Source organism: Cryptomeria japonica, chromosome 11, assembly GCF_030272615.1.
Source record: "Cryptomeria japonica chromosome 11, Sugi_1.0, whole genome shotgun sequence".
In the NCBI taxonomy this organism is placed as follows: Eukaryota; Viridiplantae; Streptophyta; class Pinopsida; order Cupressales; family Cupressaceae; genus Cryptomeria; species Cryptomeria japonica.
Window position 1 is genome coordinate 610,939,698 of NC_081415.1, and position 22,851 is coordinate 610,962,548.

General features: G+C 39.9%; 1 protein-coding gene across 3 annotated transcripts in view; it reads right to left on the minus strand.

Annotated features, from left to right (window-relative positions):
- The window catches only part of LOC131046250 (uncharacterized), a 283,384-nt gene that overhangs the window by 57,980 nt on the left and 202,553 nt on the right, over positions 1 to 22,851 (minus strand). For all 3 annotated transcript variants that reach the window (XR_009105959.2, XM_057979935.2, XM_057979934.2), the window contains one exon: positions 380 to 548. Coding sequence is in view for 2 of the 3 variants with exons in the window: in XM_057979935.2 (XP_057835918.2) it covers positions 380 to 548 (169 nt within the window). In the remaining variant the exon portion in view is untranslated. The remainder of the gene's footprint in view (positions 1 to 379; positions 549 to 22,851) is intronic.

Consider the following 22,851-nt stretch of genomic DNA (forward strand, 5'->3'; position numbering starts at 1 on the left):
TTCAATATCTTATACAAAAAGTGCAAATTTAGCTTGGGATTCAATAAAATAGCTTTAGAATTTATTTACAGTCTATTTCAGTTGTTTCCATTAAGCAAAAAAACCAAAAAAGACATACTTTCAAGAAATCCTCTCGAGGGACATTACACTAATATATATCACTAAATTTTTGATGCTGTATATTGACAAGATGGAAGCTTGACAATAAATTATTATAGGATGAGTTGAATGTCATCTTATATATGGATCTTTGACAAAACTCTCCAGTTTATGAATGAAATCAATTAAAAATTAAAAAGTATTTGTCTTCCTCATGACTAATCATCATAACCATTTAGTGACTATCTGTTGCAAATCAAGAACATCAAGAGGAACTAACCTGGCTACGTGGTCCACTTCAAAGCCTAATTCAGCTGCTTCTTGGAGAGGTTCAATCCAAGAGCTTACCAAAGTACGGCCTTTTCTATCTACAATCATGGCTCTTGGTGCAATGGATTGATCATCACTAGCCATTGCTTCCAAAGCTTCGAGTAGTTCAACGGCTCTTCCTGGTTCCAAAAGCACAACAATAGTTAACTTCATAAAATGAACTTATTACTTAGGAAAGCTCTCTGGGAAAACATGTTCAATTAACACACGCATCATTTGCTTTTAATTGACTAAACTCTTCTATTTATTAGAAAAGGAAAAGTTAGTGACCAAAATGATTGAAACATGCAATTGAAATTAATACATCAGAATTATCCTTTTTAGAGTGATATGGGTGCACGAAATAAACACGAGATATTTTTTATTCAAGGTGGCAAAAGTTAACTACTGAGGAAACAGAATAAAAAAATAATGGCAATTGTTATTATAAAAAGAAAGCATTTCTTTTGCAGAACAGAAAACATAAGAGCATCAAACAAAATTTTAATAAGATTGGTTTAGTAAACAATAAGTTGAAGCCATATTCAATTAAAAGGATGTTGGATGGTTCAAAACACTTTAAATATCAGGCCATAATGCTCTTTGTTATAATTAAGAGTTCAGTAATTTCAAGTCATTTAAGTAGTTTGTCTGTCCCCTGTTTGTCATTCTTCTTAATTCTCCATATATCTTTCTTTCCACATTATGATACCATGGGGCATGAAAAACATCATTTATAGGAAAAGAATAATTTAACCTTGCATATTATGGATCCGGATCCTAGAAGCAATCTAAGGAACAATGCACTAAATTGTAAAAATTGGTGTCATTGGCACAATCAGTACTAAATATCGGTTATAGTGCAAAGGAAAAGCAAATTCAATTAGGATATTAAATCAGACACATAAGATAAGGCCATTCATCCAAAGACAAATGGAACTTAGAAATGCAATACAAAATCTTTTATCCAACCACTTTTGCAAAAAATCTGTGATAATGGATGTGAATGATTATGCTATAACTTCTGGTAAAACAAGCATATTTATATAGATAACATCAAAGAAGATTAAATGGAAACATTAAAGTGAAACAATTTGTATATTTGTCATTTCATCTTCTAGGCACAACTGCCTGCCTTTCTGCCATCTGCAGGGGCTATCAGTTGGGGAGTTCTGTGATTGTCATGACAAGGTGCTAGCTCAGGAGTTTAATTTGTAATTGGCATAAAGCTGGTGGATTATCTTTGACTAAGTTGGCATGCCAGATGTTGATTCTTTGCTGTAATACTCTTTCTGCCACCTCAATTAATCACTAATTCTTAAGAAGCAATGTACTCTGCATTTACAATTTGTTATCTAGTGAACAACTTCTGTTGTTGAGTGATCCAACCTGTATTGATAACTTTGTATATGATAGTTGCTTGGCTCCAAATAGATTAGATCTTCATGCCATAATTTTCTCTACATCTGTACATATGCTACAACCAATCAGGACACAAATCCTGTGGCTAGAGTTGTTATATTGTAGGTACATGTAACAAAGGTGGAAATAAGGACACAAAATCTCAAATCTGAAAATATGATACAGACTAGTATAAGTATTGCTCAAATTTAAACCTTCACAAACAACAAATTAGTACTAGTAGCATGCACCTGAGCACAGACCCATCAAAAAGTTAAAAACATCAAAAGTGACACTCTAGTGTCCTAGAGTGTGCCAGCACCCAAATGCACCAAATTTAGCAAAAAACATAAAACGCCCATTCAAAAAGTGGGTTATCAATAGATTTTTCTACATCCATTTCAAAAAGTGGATTATCTGAAAAAGATTGAAAATTATTCTTGTTCACTTGATTAGAGCAATCTTCATACTAGCACAACTCTATACGTGCATCTTTTGGTTTCTCTAGCATCAACACCCAAATGCACCAAATTTAGCAAAAAGCATAAAAACACCCATTCAAATGGTGGGTTATCAAAAGATATTTCTATATCCATTTGAAAAAGTGGATTATATGAAAAAGATTGAAAATTATTCTTGTTCACTTGATTAGACCAGTCTTCATACTAGCACAACTCTATATGTGCATCTTTTGGTTTCTTTGGCGTCAACGCCCAAATGCACCAAAATTAGCAAAAAACATAAAAACACCCATTCAAAAGGTGGGTTATCAAAAGATATTTGTACATCCATTTCAAAAAGTGGATTATATGAAAAAGATTGAAAATTATTCTTGTTCACTTGATTAGATCAATCTTCATACTAGCACAACTCTATACATACATCTTCTAGTTTCTCTAGAATTTCATCTAAATCAATATCCTCTCGAAAACCTATCAAGCTCATCAATTACTTGCTTAGTTTCCTTATTCTTTGCCTCGTTCTCTTCCTCCTTGAAGTAATCTACAGCTTTTAGTTGATCTTTTATTTCCAGTAGTAACACTTGGGTTTTTCTTAATGAGTTCTTGGTTGATTCAAACTCAAAGGTGAGATCATCAATTATTACCTTAATTTCCTTAGACACACTTAAGGCTCATCTGCAAATTTGACAGTCAAATCTTTGCCTTTAATCATATCCAGTTATTCTAATTTCATTATTTTTATTGCATTTTGAACAGTTTGTATATTTTCAAAAGTAATGATCTGCTTACTCCTGGCACCATTTACTCCATCTAATTGCTCAATATATTCTCTCTTAAAATTTTGTGTTAATCCTTCAATGATCACATTTGTGTTATGCAACTATGTGAGGACTTGCACTTTATTTTCTCTTGTTACCGTCAACTGTTTCTTCCAATCACCTTTGTAAAATATAGTGTCATGCAATGTTACTGTACTTATTAGAATCACTGCAAAAATCAACATTCTCTTCTAAGATATACATTTTTATCACTCTAAAAGATTTATTGTAGCTCCCACAAATTTTCTGAATAAACTTCACAGAGTTCATCTGAGCATTCATTATTAGCTGCTGGTTTGAAATTTTCAACAAGTTTAATCCCATCATTAAAAACTTCTAAATCATTTGTCTCATGCGTATACTTCAACAAGATTATTTTGGAGCTCCACCGCACATGATTATTGAGTTAAAACATTTCTTTTTCACAAGAGTATTTTGAGTGTTCTTCTTTCTCAAATTCAGTTTCTTTAACAAATTCAAATAAATTTGTTTCCATCTTCTCTTCTTCCTCATGCTCCACCATGACAGTTTCTTCCTTGTTCTCATAACCATTTTGTTGGAATTGTTGGCAAGAGACACTGTACCGATAGAGATTAGTGCATGAGGAATGTTTCGGGGTTGTCATTGATGGCAACTCAGATCAGAAATCACATCCGGTATATGGTGAATTGTCCTACCGTGTTGCCGGGAATACCGGGAATAATCATTATGTTATGTTGTCATATTATGTTTATGTTGTCGTCGGTAATAATGAGTTATGGCGGTCGATTAGTTAGTCGTTCCCGAAGAGCAATTGGATGCGACGGTTGGTCGCACCCCTTCGGGTATTATATATTGCGTACCTTTCCTTCAAAGTGGCATCAGAATAGTGGTATCAAATGTGATGTTATGGCACTTGATTTATATAGACTATGGAGTTAATACAGAGACTGGTTCTTTAATATATTTCCATTATGTTCTGTGCATTTACTTTCTGCATTTAATTGTTTACCCGTATGTGGCAAACATTTGGCGCCATTGCCTAGACATACTCGGTAAAGGAAGGAGCGGATGGCGTACGGACATGATGGGCCTACCCGTCGGTGAGATTAACCCAGAGGCCAACGCCGCGCAATAGCAAGAGGCGAAGGGGAAATTGAACCCTGTAATAATCCCGACACACTGTTGATATAAATCGTGGCCGAAAGGCAAAATAATAAAAAAAGTTTTTTTGTGTACATGGTGTACGGAAGTGATTTATGCCAAATATACTAAATAAGAACAAAAATAAAAAGATACCAAGTGATGAATGGGAAGTGGCACAAAGAGCATTGAATCTCAGACAACAAATAGAATGAAGGCGTAGGCTAAGGCAGCTTGCCGAGGGACAACCGGCCAAGGGGTTGCTCAAAGGGAACCCAGGAGGTGTAACGGAGGTTGCGGAGGCAAAGATAGATGGAGAGAATTACACACTCTACACTGTCGTAGGGTTGCCCGAAGGGAACCTAGGAGTCCCAGAGGGTGCCGAAGGAGAACTCTACAGTTCGCTAGAATACCACCGTAGGGTAAGAAGTCGCGAAGTGTTGGTGGAACAAACAAGGCGAAATCTAAACTTGATTGACGCTACCAGAGACCTACTAAAGAACTTGTCCATTTCGGAGGACAACCGGAGGGAGATGACCGAAGGTGACGGTACGACCGACGGTGCCGAGGGAGCACAAGGGTACCGTACGAGAGGCAATTTGTTTGGTTCGGGGTCAACAACCTTCTCCGGAAGACCCACGAGTGGAGGGTCAGGTGCAGGAGGCGGAGGCGGAGGATCACCAGGTACAAGCACACAAGGCACCAGAGGAGCGAGACCCAGTGGTGGGATGGCCAGTAAACAGAAGTTGCCGAAGTTCAACGGCGAGGGGAAGGAAGATCCCGTCCGCCATTGCCGCACTTGCGAAACCATATGGTCAGCGAACGGTGTTACCGACTAGGACGAATGGGTAACACAATTTCCAGCAACTTTAAGGGGAGTGGCCATCGACTGGTACTCTGATATGGATAAGACCAAAGTCGGCACATGGCCCAACTTGAAGAAGGAGTTCGGGATAGAGTTTCGCCTCCTCAGAGACGACAATGAAATAGTAGCCGAAATCTATGGCACAAAGTAGAACAAGAACGAGACTGTCCGGGCTTATAGTCGGCGGCTCAAGGAACTATTGGGGAAAATGGAGAGTCAACCAGCGGATGGGTTGAAAAAGAGATGATTCGTGGAGGAACTGAAACACTCCATCCAGAAGAAGATGAAAATTGTTCCACCAACCTCGTACGAAGATGCATATAATAGAGCAATGGATCTCGAGAGTCAGACCAAGACATCCAAGAAGAAAAAGAAGGATAGCTCGTTTGAGGATGATGACTCTTCCGAGGGAAGCAGCAGTGACGACGAGTCGAACAAAAAGGTGCAAGCCCTACAGAAGGACATGTTGAGGATGATGAAAGAGTTGAAGGTTATGAAGGGAGGTTCGAGCAAGACCGACGAAGGGGAGCTTTGGTGCACGGAATGTAAGACAGACGGCCACACGAAAGGCTCCTGCCAAAAGAAGGCCTATTGTGATATATGCCAGTTGATGGGGCATCCCACCAGGGAATGCCCCTACAACATGAAAACACGAAACCAACAAGTATTGCTTACGCAGGAACAACCAACTACATCCGGCGGTACCGGCAGCTCCTTGGCAAACAACAATGCAACATCAGGAGGCTACCGAGATAACCGGTGGGGAGGACAAAACAACAATAACAATACAAGGAGCCGGATCCAATACGACTCCAAAGGCCGACCGATGGTACAATGCAGAGCATGAAACCAGTGGGGGCACTTCGCTCGAGACTGCCCGAAGGGAAGGGAGAGGCCACACAATATTTGTGCAATGGTGCGGATCGGGAGACCACGAAGACACCACCTGCCTGAAGTCCAACGTCAACTTGCTCAATATCGAGGAAACCAAAGAAGAGGAAGTGTTGGTCGTAACCCGCGCCCAAGCCAGACACGCAATGTGCCCAGATCCGGAGACGGAGAAGCGAAGGGTACGGGAAGCACGGGAAGAAATTGAGAAAGAGATACGAGAAAGGGTGAAGGCGAAGGGTACGACGGGTACATCCAGCCGACCGGAAGCGGAGGAGGCTATACTAAATCAAATTTTAAAACGGGAGGTGCATGTGAAGGTACACGACCTCCTCCAGATGATGCCTCAATTACGAACAAAGTTGCTGAATAATCTCTCCCAACCATGCACCAATACCAACCACCGCACAGATGTTCTTGGGGGGTCTGCAATAGACCTCATGCTGCTGGCAGTTAACACTGGAAGGAACCCGGCCATTATGGAGATGGGTATCCTTGGCACCATTCTAACTGATACCATCGTCCATGGTGGATTAGGAGTGAATGTTCTTCCAGAAGAAACCTGGCAGAAGCTAGGGAAGCCGACGCTATGGCCATCTACATTCAATCTGCTGGGAGCAGATCAGCATGGAATCAAACCCATCGGGACACTGATGGGCCAGCAAGTTACCATCGGGATGCAACCCTTCATACTGGACTTCGTGGTAATCCTACTAAAGAAAAAAGGGTATGATGCGATCTTAGGGAGAGGGTGGCTGGTGGCAGCCAAGGCCACCCACAACTGGAAGAAGAACACTTTGTCTATGGAGAATGGAGGAAGGAAGTTTAACGTAGACCTTGGGATGCAGTTGGTTAGCGAGGAATTGGCATCATCTTCGGAATCGGAGGGTGCAGGAGAAGGCGACCTGAGGAACGAAGGACGGGGCTGCAGGGAGCCCAACGACGAAGGGATTCTCAAACTAGGAGAGTGCTTTGAGGATGAGACAGGGTCATTGAACGGGCTGTTCCACTGGCAGATGGAGGATTACGAAATGTTCCAGAGCTACTGGATCGAAGTAGAGGAACCAGAGCAAGTAATAGAGGAGGTGTACCTGCCGGAATACAAAGATTATTGGAAGGGAGACGCTCCAAACCTCGGTGACGGAGATAATCCCAAGATCATTCGTGTCGGCAACGATTGGAACCCTGTGTGGAAGGCCGCAGACTTCAAAATCTTTATTCTTCTTCTTCTTCTTCTTATGTACGGGAAGGAGACCGTGATTCCTGTAGAATTTATGGTTCCAGGTCTTCAGATGGCCATTGAAAATAGACTTGCAATCAACGGGTCCAAATTGAAACCCTACCACGAGAAGCGTGCAGGGGACCCGAGAGGCCGGAAGGACACCCGAGAGTCCGGAGGGGGACCTGAGAGGATGGAAGGGGACTCGAGAGGCCGGGCAGGCGACTCGAGAGGCATGGGACCAAAGCGGGAGACTCTCGAGCGAGGCAAACCGAGAAGGATGAAGGGCGATCCTAGAGGCATGGGACTCGAGCCGAAGACTCGCAACAATTAGATTAGGAAAAAAAAAAATTGAAAAAAAAAAAAAAAAAATTGAGAAAAAAATTGGTGGTGGAACCACCGTGCGGTGGGGCAACCGTACGACAGACCACCGTGCGGTGGGAGACCGTACGGTTGACCACTGTCGACAGAGGTCACCAACCTCGGAGGGTGTTCACCTATCGTACACCCGCACGGCCAAACAGTATCCACCGTACGACCTTCCCAGACACCGTACGACACCAAGCTTCGGGTGACCCCAGTTGCGATACGGCTCAGCCACCGTACGACAGACCACTCCATCGTATGACAGATGACCTCTGTACGGGCTCTGTACGGGCTCGGGACATTACAGTCCATAGGCCTGAAGGAGAATGGCGAGAGCAGCGGCGGTTTAAAAGAGGGTGAAAGGAAAAATACCACGGCACGACAGGGATAAACGGTGGTGATGGGTGGTTAAAAAAAAAACAAAACGACGACAACCAGATTTAAAATCATTCGATGGAGTCTGGAGCCAGGACACTAAAAATTTAGAGTGGAGAAGCAAGTTTTTGGCATCTTAAAATATCACAAAAAATGATGTGCGCCATGGACTTCCGTGTGGTTCTGAAGGTGTTAAATTGGTGTTGGCTATTTTTGAGCTACAATACACTTTTTGAGTTGGGTGAAGGGCATCAGAGAAGTCACGGTAAGTGTTGGGTTGTCCCGTACTGTGAGAAAGAAGCCTGAAGCTCAGCATTGGTGGGAAGCCATACACCGTAGAGGGAGACGGATTTGGAGGTCACGAAAAAACAGAGTCTGAGGGAAGGCATTGTAGGCATGCGAAGTCATAAGGCACCAGGGAGTTATTCAGTTCAGTTATCAACCTTTGGGGAGTGTGATGGAGGATTTGAGGTGTCTCCTAGCCTTTGTGCCAGAAGGTTGTGGCCACTTTCAGGCATGCATGGTACGCTTTTAGGAACTTGGAGTATGTCTCGGCTGGACATGAGGTTGCCTTGGTGGATGCACAGAGGGCTCGGGAGGAGCTGACCACCAGGTTGGAGGCAGTAGTAGCGGGAGACTTAGCTTAGCGTACCAGGAGTTGGATGCCGAGAGGGCAGCATGGGTGGCTATTGAGGACAAATTGGCTAGGGAGACAGTATCATTTGAGTAGCAGTTGGTGGAGGCTGAGACTAAAAAGCGTGTCTTGCAGACAAGTTTGGTTTAGGCACAGGAGGACTGTGATGTCAAGGAAAAAAAAAAAAAACTCCTTGCGGAAGCAATAATGGTGACATCCACACTTGAGCATCGGATGGTAGCAAAAAAGGGTTTTTAGGCGAGGACGCGATTGGCGTCAACAGTTCCTGCCATTCATCTCTATTTTGTATTAAGTCGTCCGGAGTCTACTTCTTTTCTTGGGGGGGATGATGTTGCCGAGAATACTGGGAATAATCATTATGTTATGTTGTCATATTATGTTTATGTTGTCGTCGGTAATAATGAGTTACGGCAGTCGGTTAGTTAGTCGTCCCGAAGGGCAGTTGGACGCGACGGTTGGTCACACTCCTTCGAGTATTATATATTGCGTACCTTTCCTTCGAAGTGGCATCAGAATAGTGGTATCAAATGTGATGTTATGGCACTTGATGTATATGGACTGTGGAGTTAATACAGAGACTGGTTCTTTAATATATTTCCATTATGTTTTGTGCATTTACTTTCTGCATTTAATCGTTTACCCGTATGTGAAGTTTGATATCCATTTCACTTAAGTCTGGAAGGTGGAATACAATATGCAACAGAGTATGGATACATTGAGCAGAACTCAATTTTAGTTGCATAGTTTTGGTTGCAGTGGAAGAGTTAGGTGATTGGATGTTCAAGACAACTTAATTTGCAATCCTAGATTCCGATATTGATTCTCGAGCAAAATTGAAGACCTGGTATCCAGTATTTCAGGAAGAACAAACTTATTTTGGTGATTAGTGATGAAGCATGTTATGTGGAATCTTTTGGATGATTTCCATGATTGGTTTTGAGTTCAAGGTGGTTGAGCCGACATGTGTGAAGCAAATTATCAATTTGTTTAGGTCCGCATATGGATTTGCAATCGGATTGAGTCGACTTATTGTTACACGTTTCATGTTTTGCAAGTATTTTGAAGCCGATATATTTGTGACCTAAGCAAGTGGTGTGGATATATAAGATCGATCTATTTGAGCATTTTGGATATAGATGTGTGTGTGCGAAGATTGTATGAGCGTTGGTGCGAAGTTTCACGTGCGCCATCCTTGGATTGATGCTCCGGTATATGACCGAGCAGAGCAGAACAAAGTAGGTTGTCAGAATAGTGGAAGCCAGCCACTTTGCGCTTAACCGGAACTGCATTTTGGCATTTGTAGATGCTACTCATCAGTTTAGACAATTAGTTATCATTAAAAATCATTTTTAGGACAATGAGTCCTCTGGGGTTGTAGCCCTCTTTTTTATTAGAGTAGTGAGCTCTAGGCAATTTGCCTGAATGCATGTGCATTCCCATCTTGTAATATTATTATACTCCTGATCACAATATTATAATATTGTGGGTCTCAATTCCACCATGGTTTTTCCCTTTCCAGGTTTCCATGTAAAAATTTTGGTGTTATGGTTTTGTGCTTGTTTGCATTTAGTTTTTGCACTTTTCTTTTATTCATTTGCATCCAGTGGTTTAAGAATCAATTCAAGAAAGTTATTTATTGCAGAACACTAATTCAAACACCCCCCTCTCAATGTTAATTGATTCCAACAATTGGTATCAGAGCCTAGTTCATTCAAGGAAGCCTAATAGCTTGAGGAAGATCCAAGAGAGTGAATCAATGGACTCCGGTTTGCAGAAACAACTTACTGTGGCACTTGAAGACCTAGATGCAGCAAAGAAAGATGCAAGTAGCTTGAGAAGAAATCTGAGTGATGCTGAAAATTTCATTGAGTCATTGAAAGAACAAGTGAACACATCCAGAGAGAAGAGAAAGGAGCTTATGGACAAACTCAAGGAGAAAGAAGAGCAAAGCATTGATGATCAAGTTCTGAAAGATAAGACAAACGAATGTGAAAAACTTGCTAGAGATAATGCAGTCCTGAAGAATGAAATGCAATTCATTGTGATGAAGTTGACAAAGGAGATTGAAGACGGGAAGAAGAATGAAGAAATTCTGACTCAGTCATTAAAAGATAGATTCGATGAATGATGCAAAGTTAATCATGAAAATGACCTGCTGAAGCTTGAAATGATACAATCTAGGAATAATGAGCAAGAACTTGAAAGGCAGATCATAATTCTAAGAGATGAACTTACCACTGCTAATGAGTACAAAGAAAAATTCAATGCTAGCTCAGCTAAGCTGGATGAAATGCTACAAAGTCAGAAGAATAAAGGTGATATGGGAGGACTTGGATTTGAGAAAGGAGAGAGCTCTGGATTTGGTCAAAGCAATCATCAAAAGAACAAGAAATCTCCGTTAAGGCAACCTAATGCTTATAAATTCAATGGTAAATGTTTTGTTTCCAATAAATTTGGTCATATGGCAAGTCAATGCAGAAATAGAGTTAATACAAATAATTCATCATTCTCCGGACAATGTTTCAATTGCAATAAATATGGTCATAAGTCAATTGAATGCAGAAGTATGGTAAATAGAAGAAATTTAAGATGATATGCTTGTGGAAGATTTGGACATATTGCTAACCAATGCAGATCAAGGGGAAATCAAGGTAATTCTAGGCCTAATCAGAGAAACAATAGTGTTTGTTATGCTTGCAACAAATCTAGTCACGTTGCAAAATTTTGTAGAAGCAAGAATATGAGCAAGAATGCTCCGACAGACAAGAACAAAGCAAATGATAAGGGCAAAGTGAAGGTTGAAGAGATCAAAGAGCAGCACAAGTAGCAGTAAATGGGTCCACACCTGATTTCGGTGTTGGAACCTCACACGGTAACTAAGGCATTTGGCCTTAGGGGGAAGATTTTCATGCAGATCCTTAAAACCCCCTTTTTGAGATCTTTAACCGGATGCGGAAGGTTGCAGATGATTGTAGATGGTTGTGCAAATGATCTTGAGAGATATCTGGAAGATTTGATGCCGATTTGATGCTCCGGTACAATATTCATGAGATTCAGAGCATCTAGGAGAACTTTAGGGTTGAGCATTTATTGCACCTTAAAGTTAGGTATTCGAAAAATAAAAAGGCATTTTAACTTTCATTTCTCACATTGCATTCAAAGCGAAAGAGCAGGAGAGTGTGGCGAAGAAGATTGTGGAGCTAAACCAGAGCTTGAAAGGATTCAGCGAAGATTTCTTGCATCCGGTTGAAGACAAAAAGGTATTTTCTAGTTTGAGCTATTTGTTCATAACCTAGAATTCGATAATGGCATCATCTAGTGTGGCGACTCCGGTCGTTGTCGAAATAACTGATAGGGCAAGTTCTAAGTTCAAGAAACATCCATTCAAATAGATGGAAGATGATCCGAATGGAGCATTTTCGTCTATTCCATATGGCATACTACACGTTGAAGATATTAGGGCACACATACATTGCAATATTGAGGAGCTTGGGAATGTTGAAATGCTAACTTTGTACACCAAGCACATGATGGATGGTATGGGAAACCTTAAACCCGATTTCAAATCTCTGCGGGACAAGTGTTTCATTCTGTTTGTGAACTTTCTAATTTTCTGTGAACCAGAATGGGTTAGATACATTCTGAGCACAATCCATGACAAATTCTTATGGCTTCATAAACCGTACAAGATCACCAAGCAAGCAATCCACTCTGTGCAATGCTTAAATGCAATCGGTGAAGTTCTTGGTCTAAGAAATGTGAAGAACATGACCGTGACAGAGGTAACCGGTTCCCAACATGATAGCAGATTGATGATAATCAGTGACATTATTGAGTATGATGTCAGATTTGCATCCATGGTGATGGGCTATAAGGTCTATCAATCTAGCAGAGAAAACTCAGTCTTGTTGTAACCTAATTCACACATCACCCCATCTTAGATGGGGGCCCCCTATTTTTGCTTTCTAAGTTTTTGTTTTAGATTTGCATTTTCATAAACCTTCATTTTGAGAGATTTTAAAAGTTAGAGTTTTGAGGTCATCTCGAGTCAAATTGAGAAATCTTGCTCTGAATTGCATTTGAGTGTTGTCAAAGTGTTCAGAAGGTCTGAAGGACGAGGATCGCATTTGCTTTGGGTCATTTCTGACAACTTGCTATTTTTAGAAATTTTTTGTTTTTTTGTTTTTTCTGCTTTTTTGAAAGTGGCATATGGGTTTTGTTCCTCGAGTTATTTTGTTACTACCCATTTAATCGAAATTTAAAAATCTTGTCTCTAAATATAAAAAGCAGGGCTTCAATTATTATTTTTTTTTCTGAGATTAGGGTTTTGTTATTTAGGTCATTTTAGTCCTGCCCATGTCTTCAGATTCGAAAAATTTTGCTTCTAAGTGTAAAAAGAAAGGGTTTGAAATTTTTGCTTTTTCCTAGAATTAGGGTTTTGATCCCCATGCCAAATTATTACAACCCATGCTCTCAGATTTTGAAAATCATGTCTTTAAGGGTAAAAAGCAAAATGCAAACCCTAATCAGGGTTTTGTTCCAGAAGATTAGCCATGTTCTCAGATTTCGAAAATGAGGTCTCCAAGTGCAAAAAGCACAGTGGAAATCCAGATTAAGGTTTTTGTTCTAGATGAACCAACATGGTATCAACGTGGCATGAACACTGTTGATCAAGTATGAAGGAAGAATTTAGATATGGCACATTGAAGATTTCGCCTAATTTGGGGAAGTAAAAATGGCAGATGCTTAGACAAGTTCGCCCAAGCTCAAAGGTAGACAAGTGAAAGGCAGATGGTCAGTCAAATTCACCCAAGGGAAGAATGGTAGAGCAAGTATGTCTAGGAAGATGGTAGGCAAGACATAAAGTCCACCCAAGCATACATGACATTGTCCAACAAGCATCTTCAAAGTTCGTCTCATGCACAAGAGAAGTTGTCTGACACTTGGTAAACTTCTACCTCCAGTTAGCTAACTCATGGCGAACGTCAAGCAAACTCCTACCTTTGGTTATGGTCAAGCAAACAAAGTTGGCATCATGTCTTCTAAGTCCGCCCTAGTCACAAAGCAAGAGGTGTCCAAGCTTCGGCAAAGTCCACCCTACATTGGCACAAGGAAGATGAAGTCCGCCCTACCTTGGCAGGGTAAAGAGGTTTCCAAGCCTATTCAAAGTCCGCCTAGGGTGGATGATAAAACATGCTTAAGAAGAAATGGAGTTCGCCAAACATACATGTCATAAGAACCTCAAACTCTGCCTTGGCGAATGCACTTCTAAGTCCGCCTTTATAGAGCATGTCACAAGAGAACAGGTCATAAGAACCCCAAAGTCTGCCTTGTCCTTGACATATCAAATTCTGTCTTGTCTAAAGGTTGGCAAAGTCCGCCAAGGTCTAAGAGACAAACTCAAAGACAATGCAGGGTCCACCTAGGCAAAAGTGAAGTTGGCATAACATGAATAAAGTTCGCCGTGTTGGAATGAGGCAAAGTTGACAAGTTGGCAATAAAACGAGTGACATGGCATTCACAAAATTTACTTTAATGATAGCAAAATGGAAATTAAAGATGTTAGCCAATAAAGCTAATAAAGAAGTTCACCTAAGCATTGGGTTAGAAATATTATGACATGGCATAAACTTCTAGAAGAAAGTGAATAAGACTTTCTAAGATATGATAGAAGCTTCCAAGATTCGCCAAAACTGAGGAAAGGTTGAAGCAAATAAAGCATGATGACATGTCCTTTGAAGACCAATAAGAATTCTTCAAGTTCAAACTCCCTTCTAGAAGAAAGCAAAGGGGTTCGAATTCCTTAAAGATGGAATAAAACAGTAAAACTTTCCCAAAATTGCTTTTCTAGAATAGAACACAAAGCTTCCAGAAATCGCACATCATCTATAAAACCTGGTTATGCTTCATTGAAACTTCTTTATTGCCAAGAAAGGTTCGTATGCTATGACAAGAGCATAAGCCTATATCTAAAATTCGCTAAGGATGATCAAAACAAGCAGCTCCAAGCATGGAAGAACCTGATTTCAGACAGAATCTGCCATGAAGATAAGAAGGAAAGCATTCCAAGGGTTTGGAAGAAGCAACTGAGTAGTTCAACACATCCAAAATCCTCCAAATTTGCCATTAACAGCAGATTGGAGGTTTGCTGATAAAAACAATAGAGCATCTTCCTCTTGTCATATTCTGAATTCACCTTAATCATCTCCAAAATTCACCTTGGAAAGGAGAGATTATTCAGATCTGCACATGTTTTGACAGTCACATAAATGATCTTCCAAGCAAATACAAACCTGTCCAAGGCATGTAAACTCCACCAAGAAGAAGGCATTCAAGCATAAAATCGGTCTTACAAAGCATGGGACATTTTCATCCAAGTCCGCCTAAGGTTGGGCAATAAAGCATCACACAAAGATGAAGTGAACCTTAATAAAAGACATGGCAGAAAGCAAGACAAACTGTCTGGTCATCACTGAAATTCACAATGAACAGCAAGCACAATGATAAGATAACTTCCAAACACACATGCCCATGATGACAAGAAGACATATGACTGTCCAAACTCTCTACAAGTTCTCCTATCATGAAGATTGATGTCCAATCAAAAAGCTAAACTCTGATTTGCAGTTCCAAGAAGGTGACATGAATCAAAAACCCTTGAAAGATTGATCAAAATACAAGTTACAAACATACCTATCCAAGCTCCCTACAAGACATAAATAGGCATAAGATTATCCAGGTTCGCCAAAATTGAGGTAACATGAGGTTGGCAAGCACTCTCCCAAGTTCGCCAAGACAAGGAAAAGAAAATTAGCAAAGGTTTGGAAGATAGAAAAATTAAACCATGCATAAGCAAGACATGTCCAAGCTGTCCTCCAAGTCCGCCTTGGCATAAAGACCTACAACTCCAAAGTGAAGATTCACCAAAGATGATTGTCAAAGAATGTTGCCAAGATGACATGACAAAGAGCAAACATAAATCAATATGAAGCATGCCAAGACATAAAAGGTACATATTGAAGTAAATTTGTTCCAAGACACAAACTCTAAGGCATGAAGAAATTGTCCAAACCCTTGCAAGTTGATCAAACAATGACATAAATTGATTCATCTGGGCATAAATGTAATATGTGAAGATACCTAATCAGTCACCTAAATTTGATCCATTAAGTGAGAAGACAATCAAGCTAGCATGCCATAAGGAAAGACAAAATTTTATCTAGAAGAAATCAAGCACACGAGTTGGAAAATAAATTTGTCACATGAAAAATTAAAATTATTTTCCAAAATTAAAGTTATTTTCATAAAAATAATTTTCATCACTTAGAGAATTGTCAAAATTCAAGATTTCTAGAAAGTTCTAGAAGATTCTTTGATGAGATCGAAATTTTGAGGAACATAATACTTTCCATTTTGGAAAGTCTTAAAACAAAAAAAGACAAAAAACAATTTTTTTTTAATTAAAAATAAAAAAAAAACAATAAAACAAAAATAAAACTTCTTAAAGTTTAAGAATCTTAAACACTATATATTCTCAACCAGTTCATTCTCACAATTCACTATTCAGGTTGAGCATTTAGAGAGCAATTAATAAGAAGTTTTCTCTCAAATCTTTGACCTCCAAGAAAAAATTTCAAGAAGTAAAAAATTTTAAGTAGAGGCCAAGCAATCAAGTACTTTCTCTGATTTTAAGACAGATTTTCAGAATCAAAGGTAAATTTCAGTCATAAAGAGGATTCAAAAACTCAATCTAACCGAATTTCCTTCTCTTTCTGTCTTATTTTCTTCAATATTATCAATTTCTTGGCCAAACCCTTCACTTTCAATCTTCTTTTTCACAAAAAACTTAACCATTTATCAGGCTGAAAGTGAAATTTTAGGAAAGAGAATTAGAAATCAGAATTAAAATCTAAGAATAATATTAAGTTTTCATGTGTTTTGCAGGAAACACCATTCAATGAAGTTCGCCAACAAAGGGAAGCAGATGGAATCCAAGATCAACTCTAAATGGAAGAATGTCACAGATACCGACCTTGGACACCTTGGACATGTTGACCTCGAAGAGTTCAAGAAGAGAATGTATGGTCTTGATGGACACCTGCCAACACCCATAGCCTGCCAGATGATGAGGAATGGCATCATCCAAGCAGCAGGATTTCCTTTGGTCAAGCAATGTGCTGAACTTATGGTTGAATGTGGTAGACACTACAATGCACAATCAAGAGAGCTAATTGCACCTGATGGAAGCGTTTTAGCTAACCTTTCAGAGCTGTCCATCTAGGAAACATTTGGAATTCCAAAATATAATAAGACCACCTACAAGACAAAAGAAGATACTAAGAAGATTTATGATGCTCAGTCTGAGCTCTGTGCAGCCAATGTAAACAAATCATGGTTGGAAAAGAAAAGACCCCAAGGGAAAGTGATGCAGGAGCATCCCTGGTTCATGGAAATCTTCCATCAACCAAAAATATTTCCTTTCTGTTTTGCTTTCTGTGTTTCCCAGATTTGGCTCACCGGAACCTGTGGAGTTGGATTTTTCTTGAAGACTTGATCATCTTCCTTATTCCCAAATTGCGGAGCATTTGGATCATTATCCGACAAGTTATTGCTACCGGTTTCCAAGACAGTTTTCTGTTACTGGTTGCCTGGACCTATTTGCATTGGTCATCTACCGGACCCTTTCCCGTAGCTTGCGGAGCCTTGAGCATTAATTCTGTTGTTCCTTGGTGTGTGGCTGACCTTCCCTTTGATTCTCACTTTGTCCTTTGGATTTTTCAGAGGAATTTCTTTGGTGAAGGCCGACCTTGCTGTTTTTACACGTTAGGTCTTGTTCTTTGGGTTTTGATCCCTTTCTGGGCCGACCAGATCCCCTTGGATTGTATAAATCATTGTAATAGAGCATTAGAATGTATCTAAGGAGTTAGACAGAACATAGAAGAGAAATCTGAAGTTTGAGGTCCCGGTTGTGACCTGTTCTCTATTTTGAGCATGTTTTAGCAGGCCTGTGAGCCGGTTTCTGTAACTCGGTTGTTACCGGTTGATTGTAATCAATTCTCATGATATAATTCAATCTATTATGCATTGCTTCCATTGTGTCCTTGCATTTCCGTTGTGTTTACTCTTGCTGACATCCGGAGTGATCTCTTTGAGGTCCCTCCTAACCGATGACTGCATCAGAAAGTACCTAAGGTCCTACTGCGCCCATACTTCAAGGAAGAATATGGTGATATTATCCTGCTGTTGAATAGGCTAATGGGCATCCCTAAAGGTGCACCATTCGAAACATGGATGTATTTCTTCATGGACGAGATCACATCAGGAGTTAGGATGTTTAATTGGTCCCGCATAATCAGAAATAACCTCTATGAGCAGCTAATAAATTTGGAGAAGACCAAATCATTCTACATGAGTTCTTACATAGTCTATCTACTAGCTGCAACCTATAGATATTCTGGACTTATTTGTAGAGTGTAATGTCCCCTTCTCAGCAGTGAACAATTCAGTTGGCCGTTAGCCTATTACGGAGGCCCATAGGCTAGTCGAGAGCAGAATTAGGGTTTCCTATTTTTTAGAAGGATTCCCTGATGATTTTAGGGGTATATATGTGGGAGTTTGATAGTTTGGATTCTGGATTCCTTCTAGGTTTTCAGAAAGCTTCAGGATGGTTCGACATGCATCTACATCGGGTGACTATTTCCGGACTTACTATTTTTAGTTAAGTATGACAGCTGCTCGGAATGTGGTTAAAATCACTTTGGAAACACTTACTATTTTTAGCAATATGCTATTTATAGTAAGCACTATTTTTGGCAGTGCTGCTTTTGGCAATTTGCAGTGGTCTGGTTCAGAAGCTATTTTGGGCAATGCATTTTTCAAGATTACAGCCTTCAGATCATTTTGAGCAGTATTTAGTATATGACAGTTAAAGTATTTTTTAATACTTTATTATTTTCCCCTTGGCCTAGGCATAATTTGTGTAAGACATAAAGGGGGTCGATTTGATATTTAAATTATCAACTTATAACCTAAAGTCTAGACACCCTCGAAGGTATTTTTCATTTAAAAGGATTATGACTTTATATTAGATTTGATGATTGATTATTTGGGCGGCCACTTAGGGAAAAAATATGACTTTTGCTAAATAGAAGATATTTTGGTTTGGACACCCAAGTGTAATGCCATTTCATGGCAATTTGGAGGGAGTTGAATTTTAATTTGGGGCTCCAAAAAGTTATAAATAAGAGTGTTGGGCTCTTGTTTTGAAATCCAAGAAATTTTTATAATGAAATGCTGCCAAAATGCAGAGTGAAAGCTTCGGGGAACGCTTACCTCCTAGCCATAGCTTGATTTCTTGCTTGCAATACAACAACTAGTCGAGCCAGAGACTGCTCTTCATTTAGAGGAGTGGATTGAAGAACAATGTTGCAGAATTGTTTTGGTGTGTTTTCTTGAGTGTTCATGTTGTTGGTCGCGGTGTGTGCTGAAGTGGATTTTTGGTCGCAGGTCTCAGTGTGTCATTTTGCTCGTTCTGGGTATTTCATCTATCTTTCTTTATGGTTTAGGCGATTCATTTTGTAAGTTTATAGAGCTTAAAATGGTGTTTTGGATTTTATTTTTGCAAAATCGTACCTTAGCTGGTCGTACCATGTGGCTGAGCGCTTTGGAATGCGTGCATAAACTATTGGGGTTGTTTTGCCATGTTTTGTTGTCCTAGGAATGATCGCCTACCTCCTAGTGATCATTTGCTTTCAGTTTCGTGTCATTTGATTAAAAATTGGGTGAGTTGAGTGTTTTAGTGGGATTTGATGTTGCTGATCTATGTGTTTTCAACGTGCTGGGAGTATATCATAATCAGAGAATTTTTTGCTTGGAGTTGGTTTTGGGGTGTGTGAGTTCATTGGTGTGAAGAGAAAGGACTTGGTTTCATTTGCAGCTGTTGGTCATGTTATTGCACTTGGTTCATCACTCTTATATGCCATGATTCATATTGTAATGCTTGTAGTAGTACTAACAACAATTTCTATTGTTCTTTCTTGCCCCCCTGCATAAGTGGAAGAGGCTGACCTTGCCGCCTATCTTTGGAATAGTGATTTCCCTTAAATTGCAATCCATATTGTGCATTGTAAAGCTGGTTAGTAGTACTAACAACTATCTAATTGGATTATTGCTCTTAGTCCCATTGCATAAGTGGAAGAGGTTGGCTTTGCCACCTATTTTGAATATTGTAATACTGTCCTCCCGCTGCATAAGCAGTAGAGTTGATTGTAATTTCATTTCTAGTCCTCCTGCTCGATAAGCGAGTGAGTGATTGCTTCTTCAGTTTCTTGGCTTGTCCTTGGTTGGTTTACCGCCAAGTGATCTTTTAGTATTCTCATTATCCTGCTGGAAAGTGGAAGGTGCTGGCTTGCCGCCCAGTATTGTATTTGAGATTTCATTTCCTGCAGTTATTTGAGTTAATGATCCCCTTGACAATGTATGCTCTCACCCTCCCATATTGGACTCTCGGTGATCAAAAAGTGAAAGGGTTACTTTCAGCATTTCCTTTTTGCGCAAGTTTGATTATTCTAACCTTAACGGGGGAATATTGTTGTGTTAAAAATAAATAAAAAATGTGGGGATATTACAGTGGTATCAAAGCCACACATCCTGCCAACCTGTATGACAGAAACTGGGCATCAGTATCAGATACCATTAGTGCTAGTAGACGAAACCTTTTCAGAGGTTTTAAGAAACGGAGATAAGGAAGTTGATTTAGCAGATTCGGTGGATTCAATGGAAGAGAGAACATCAGATCAAAATGTTGCCATTGGGGCTGTGGAGAGAGTTGAGAAAAAGTTCGATATTATGATGGACATGATGTCCCAGTTGATCAAATTCTCCATGACTAACAGAGAAATCGGTTATTCCTCCCATCCTGTGCTTTCAGCAAAAATCCAAAGTTTAATGATAGGTTCATATGAGGAGAAGATTAGAGAAGAAATTCTTGGCGTGTTTGAGGAATATGATACACTTTCTCAAGTCATTAAGGAAGAATTACCTTTCAATTGTTTCATGAACCACCATTCGAAAAAATACAAGACTGAGTTTGCTACAAGATTGAGTTTGCAAAGAAAAAATACCATATGATAGCTCTTACTCTATTTGCTGAAGAAGAGGAAAGAAAAACTTCAAGTGAGGAGATTGAGAATGTCGATGATGATTCCCATGTCATGCATGCACCTACCATTGATGAGGTTGTCATTCAAGAAGAAGGAAAATCAATATTTGAGGTTGTGCATGATGAACCCCTTAATGTTCCTTATGGAGCTAGTGATGATGTTGAATGCACTCATTTGCTTTCAAAGGAAGAGCAGATGAAGATTGAAGAAGATACTGTCATTGAGATTATAGCACCAGCTATGATAGATCAGCCACAAGGAGGTGTGACTTCTTTTGGTTCCCCTCTAACTGAGCCTAGCATTGTTTCATCACCTTCACCTCATCTTGGTAAGGAATCAAACCGTAGTTTGGGATTTGTTGGGCATAATGATGATGAGACAAGCTTTGAAGAGGAGGTACATGAGACTTGGGACAGCCATGGAGTCACTGCTGAAAGGTATGACAAAGATTATAATTTTGGTATTCATCATAGCAGCTTAGGGAGTTGTTGTGACCATTTCACACATCGCCCCATACAAATGGGGACCCCCTCTTTTTGCTTTTGTTTTGCCTATTCTTCTCTCTGCTTTTAGGGTTTTGAGTAAGTGGGTGAGTCGTCTGGACTAGAGTTAAGCCTTAGGGGTTTCTTTTGGATATTTTCAAGCCGAGTCCAATCAAATTTTGAAAGATTATTAAACATCCTTTGAAATAGGATGAGCCTGTCGGAAAGCCAGGTATGTCTCAGGATGGGTCCAGTCAGGATTTTTGAGGGCAAATTCAAGTTAGGTCTAAGTGTTAGCATTTTAATAATGGAATTGTACATTTTGTCTGGGTAAATTTTGACCAAATTTTGGAAGCAAGATAACTGATCCATGGCCTTGAAGATGACCTAACCCTGCATGATGAAGTGATTTGAAGACCTAAATTTTGGATATTTTGGCTTATAAAGGCAAAATCGCTCCTGTCCCTCTCCCAGGGACCAAGGCGAAAATGTTGTTTAATGCATATCTGTCTCTAACTTCCTTTAATTGTTTTGTGCAAGGTCGCCAGGGGATATAATTGGACGTAAATTGAAGATTTTGAAGATTTTGAAGACTTGAAAATGATAAATTTTGAAGGTTTAAGGTGAATTCGCTCCTGTCCTCTACTGAAGGACCAAGGCGAACTGGTTTACTTAGGTCATTCTTGGCCTTGATTGGTCAAATTGAAGCGCCAAGGATACAATGATGGATGAAATCAACATGATAGAGCACCCAGACTTAGTCGACAGCGATGAAAGGTTGAACTTTTTACCTAGCAAGATGAATTCGCTCCTATCCCTCACCAAGGGACCAGAGCGATTTTCTTTGAACTCACCTTCTTGGACCTTTTCTGGACTTGGGCTCTTGTTCATGGCTTGTAAAAAGGTGGTATCTTCCCCAGCAAAGGAAATTTGGGATGAAAATTGTAATGATTTGGCCTTGAAACCAAAAATCTCTCCTGTCCCTCACTGAAGGACCGGAGCTTGAGTTCCTAATTTGCATTGTCCTCACAAGATTTAAGTGATTTCATGATTTGGGGAGGTCAAAAGAAGTGTGTTTTATTTGTTGAATATAACTTGAGTGGCCTACAAAGGAGAAAATCAACCCAAGTTGCAACAGGTGCTCCTGTCCCTCTCCAAGGGACCAGAGCGATTTTCAAAGGAAGCTCCTGTCCCTCTCCAAGGGACCAGAGCGATTTTCTCATAAGACAAATTTTTGGCAAAGGTAAAGCGAGTTTCAAGTTTGAGATGAAGGAAGGGAGGCGTAATCACTCCATGGAAGATAATTTTGAAAGTTAGCAAAACACAAGTGAGCTCATAATGGCCAAGGCGCTCCTGTCCCTCACCCAGGGACTACGGCGAAAAACACATTATCAAGTCTTCCCCTCCAAATTTGGACGAATCCAAGCCAAGGCACAAGATGGCGATGATATTTAAAATGCTTCAAGGAAGAATGAAGTTGCAAGGACCACAAAACTTGGTGAAAATTGGCTAGGGCGCTCCTGTCCCTCATCAAGGGACCAGAGCGAAATCTTCAAATTTGCCTAATAGCCTAACATTTTGGAGTGCTACTTTCGTTTCCAAGACTCAAGATGGAATAAGGAATGATGTT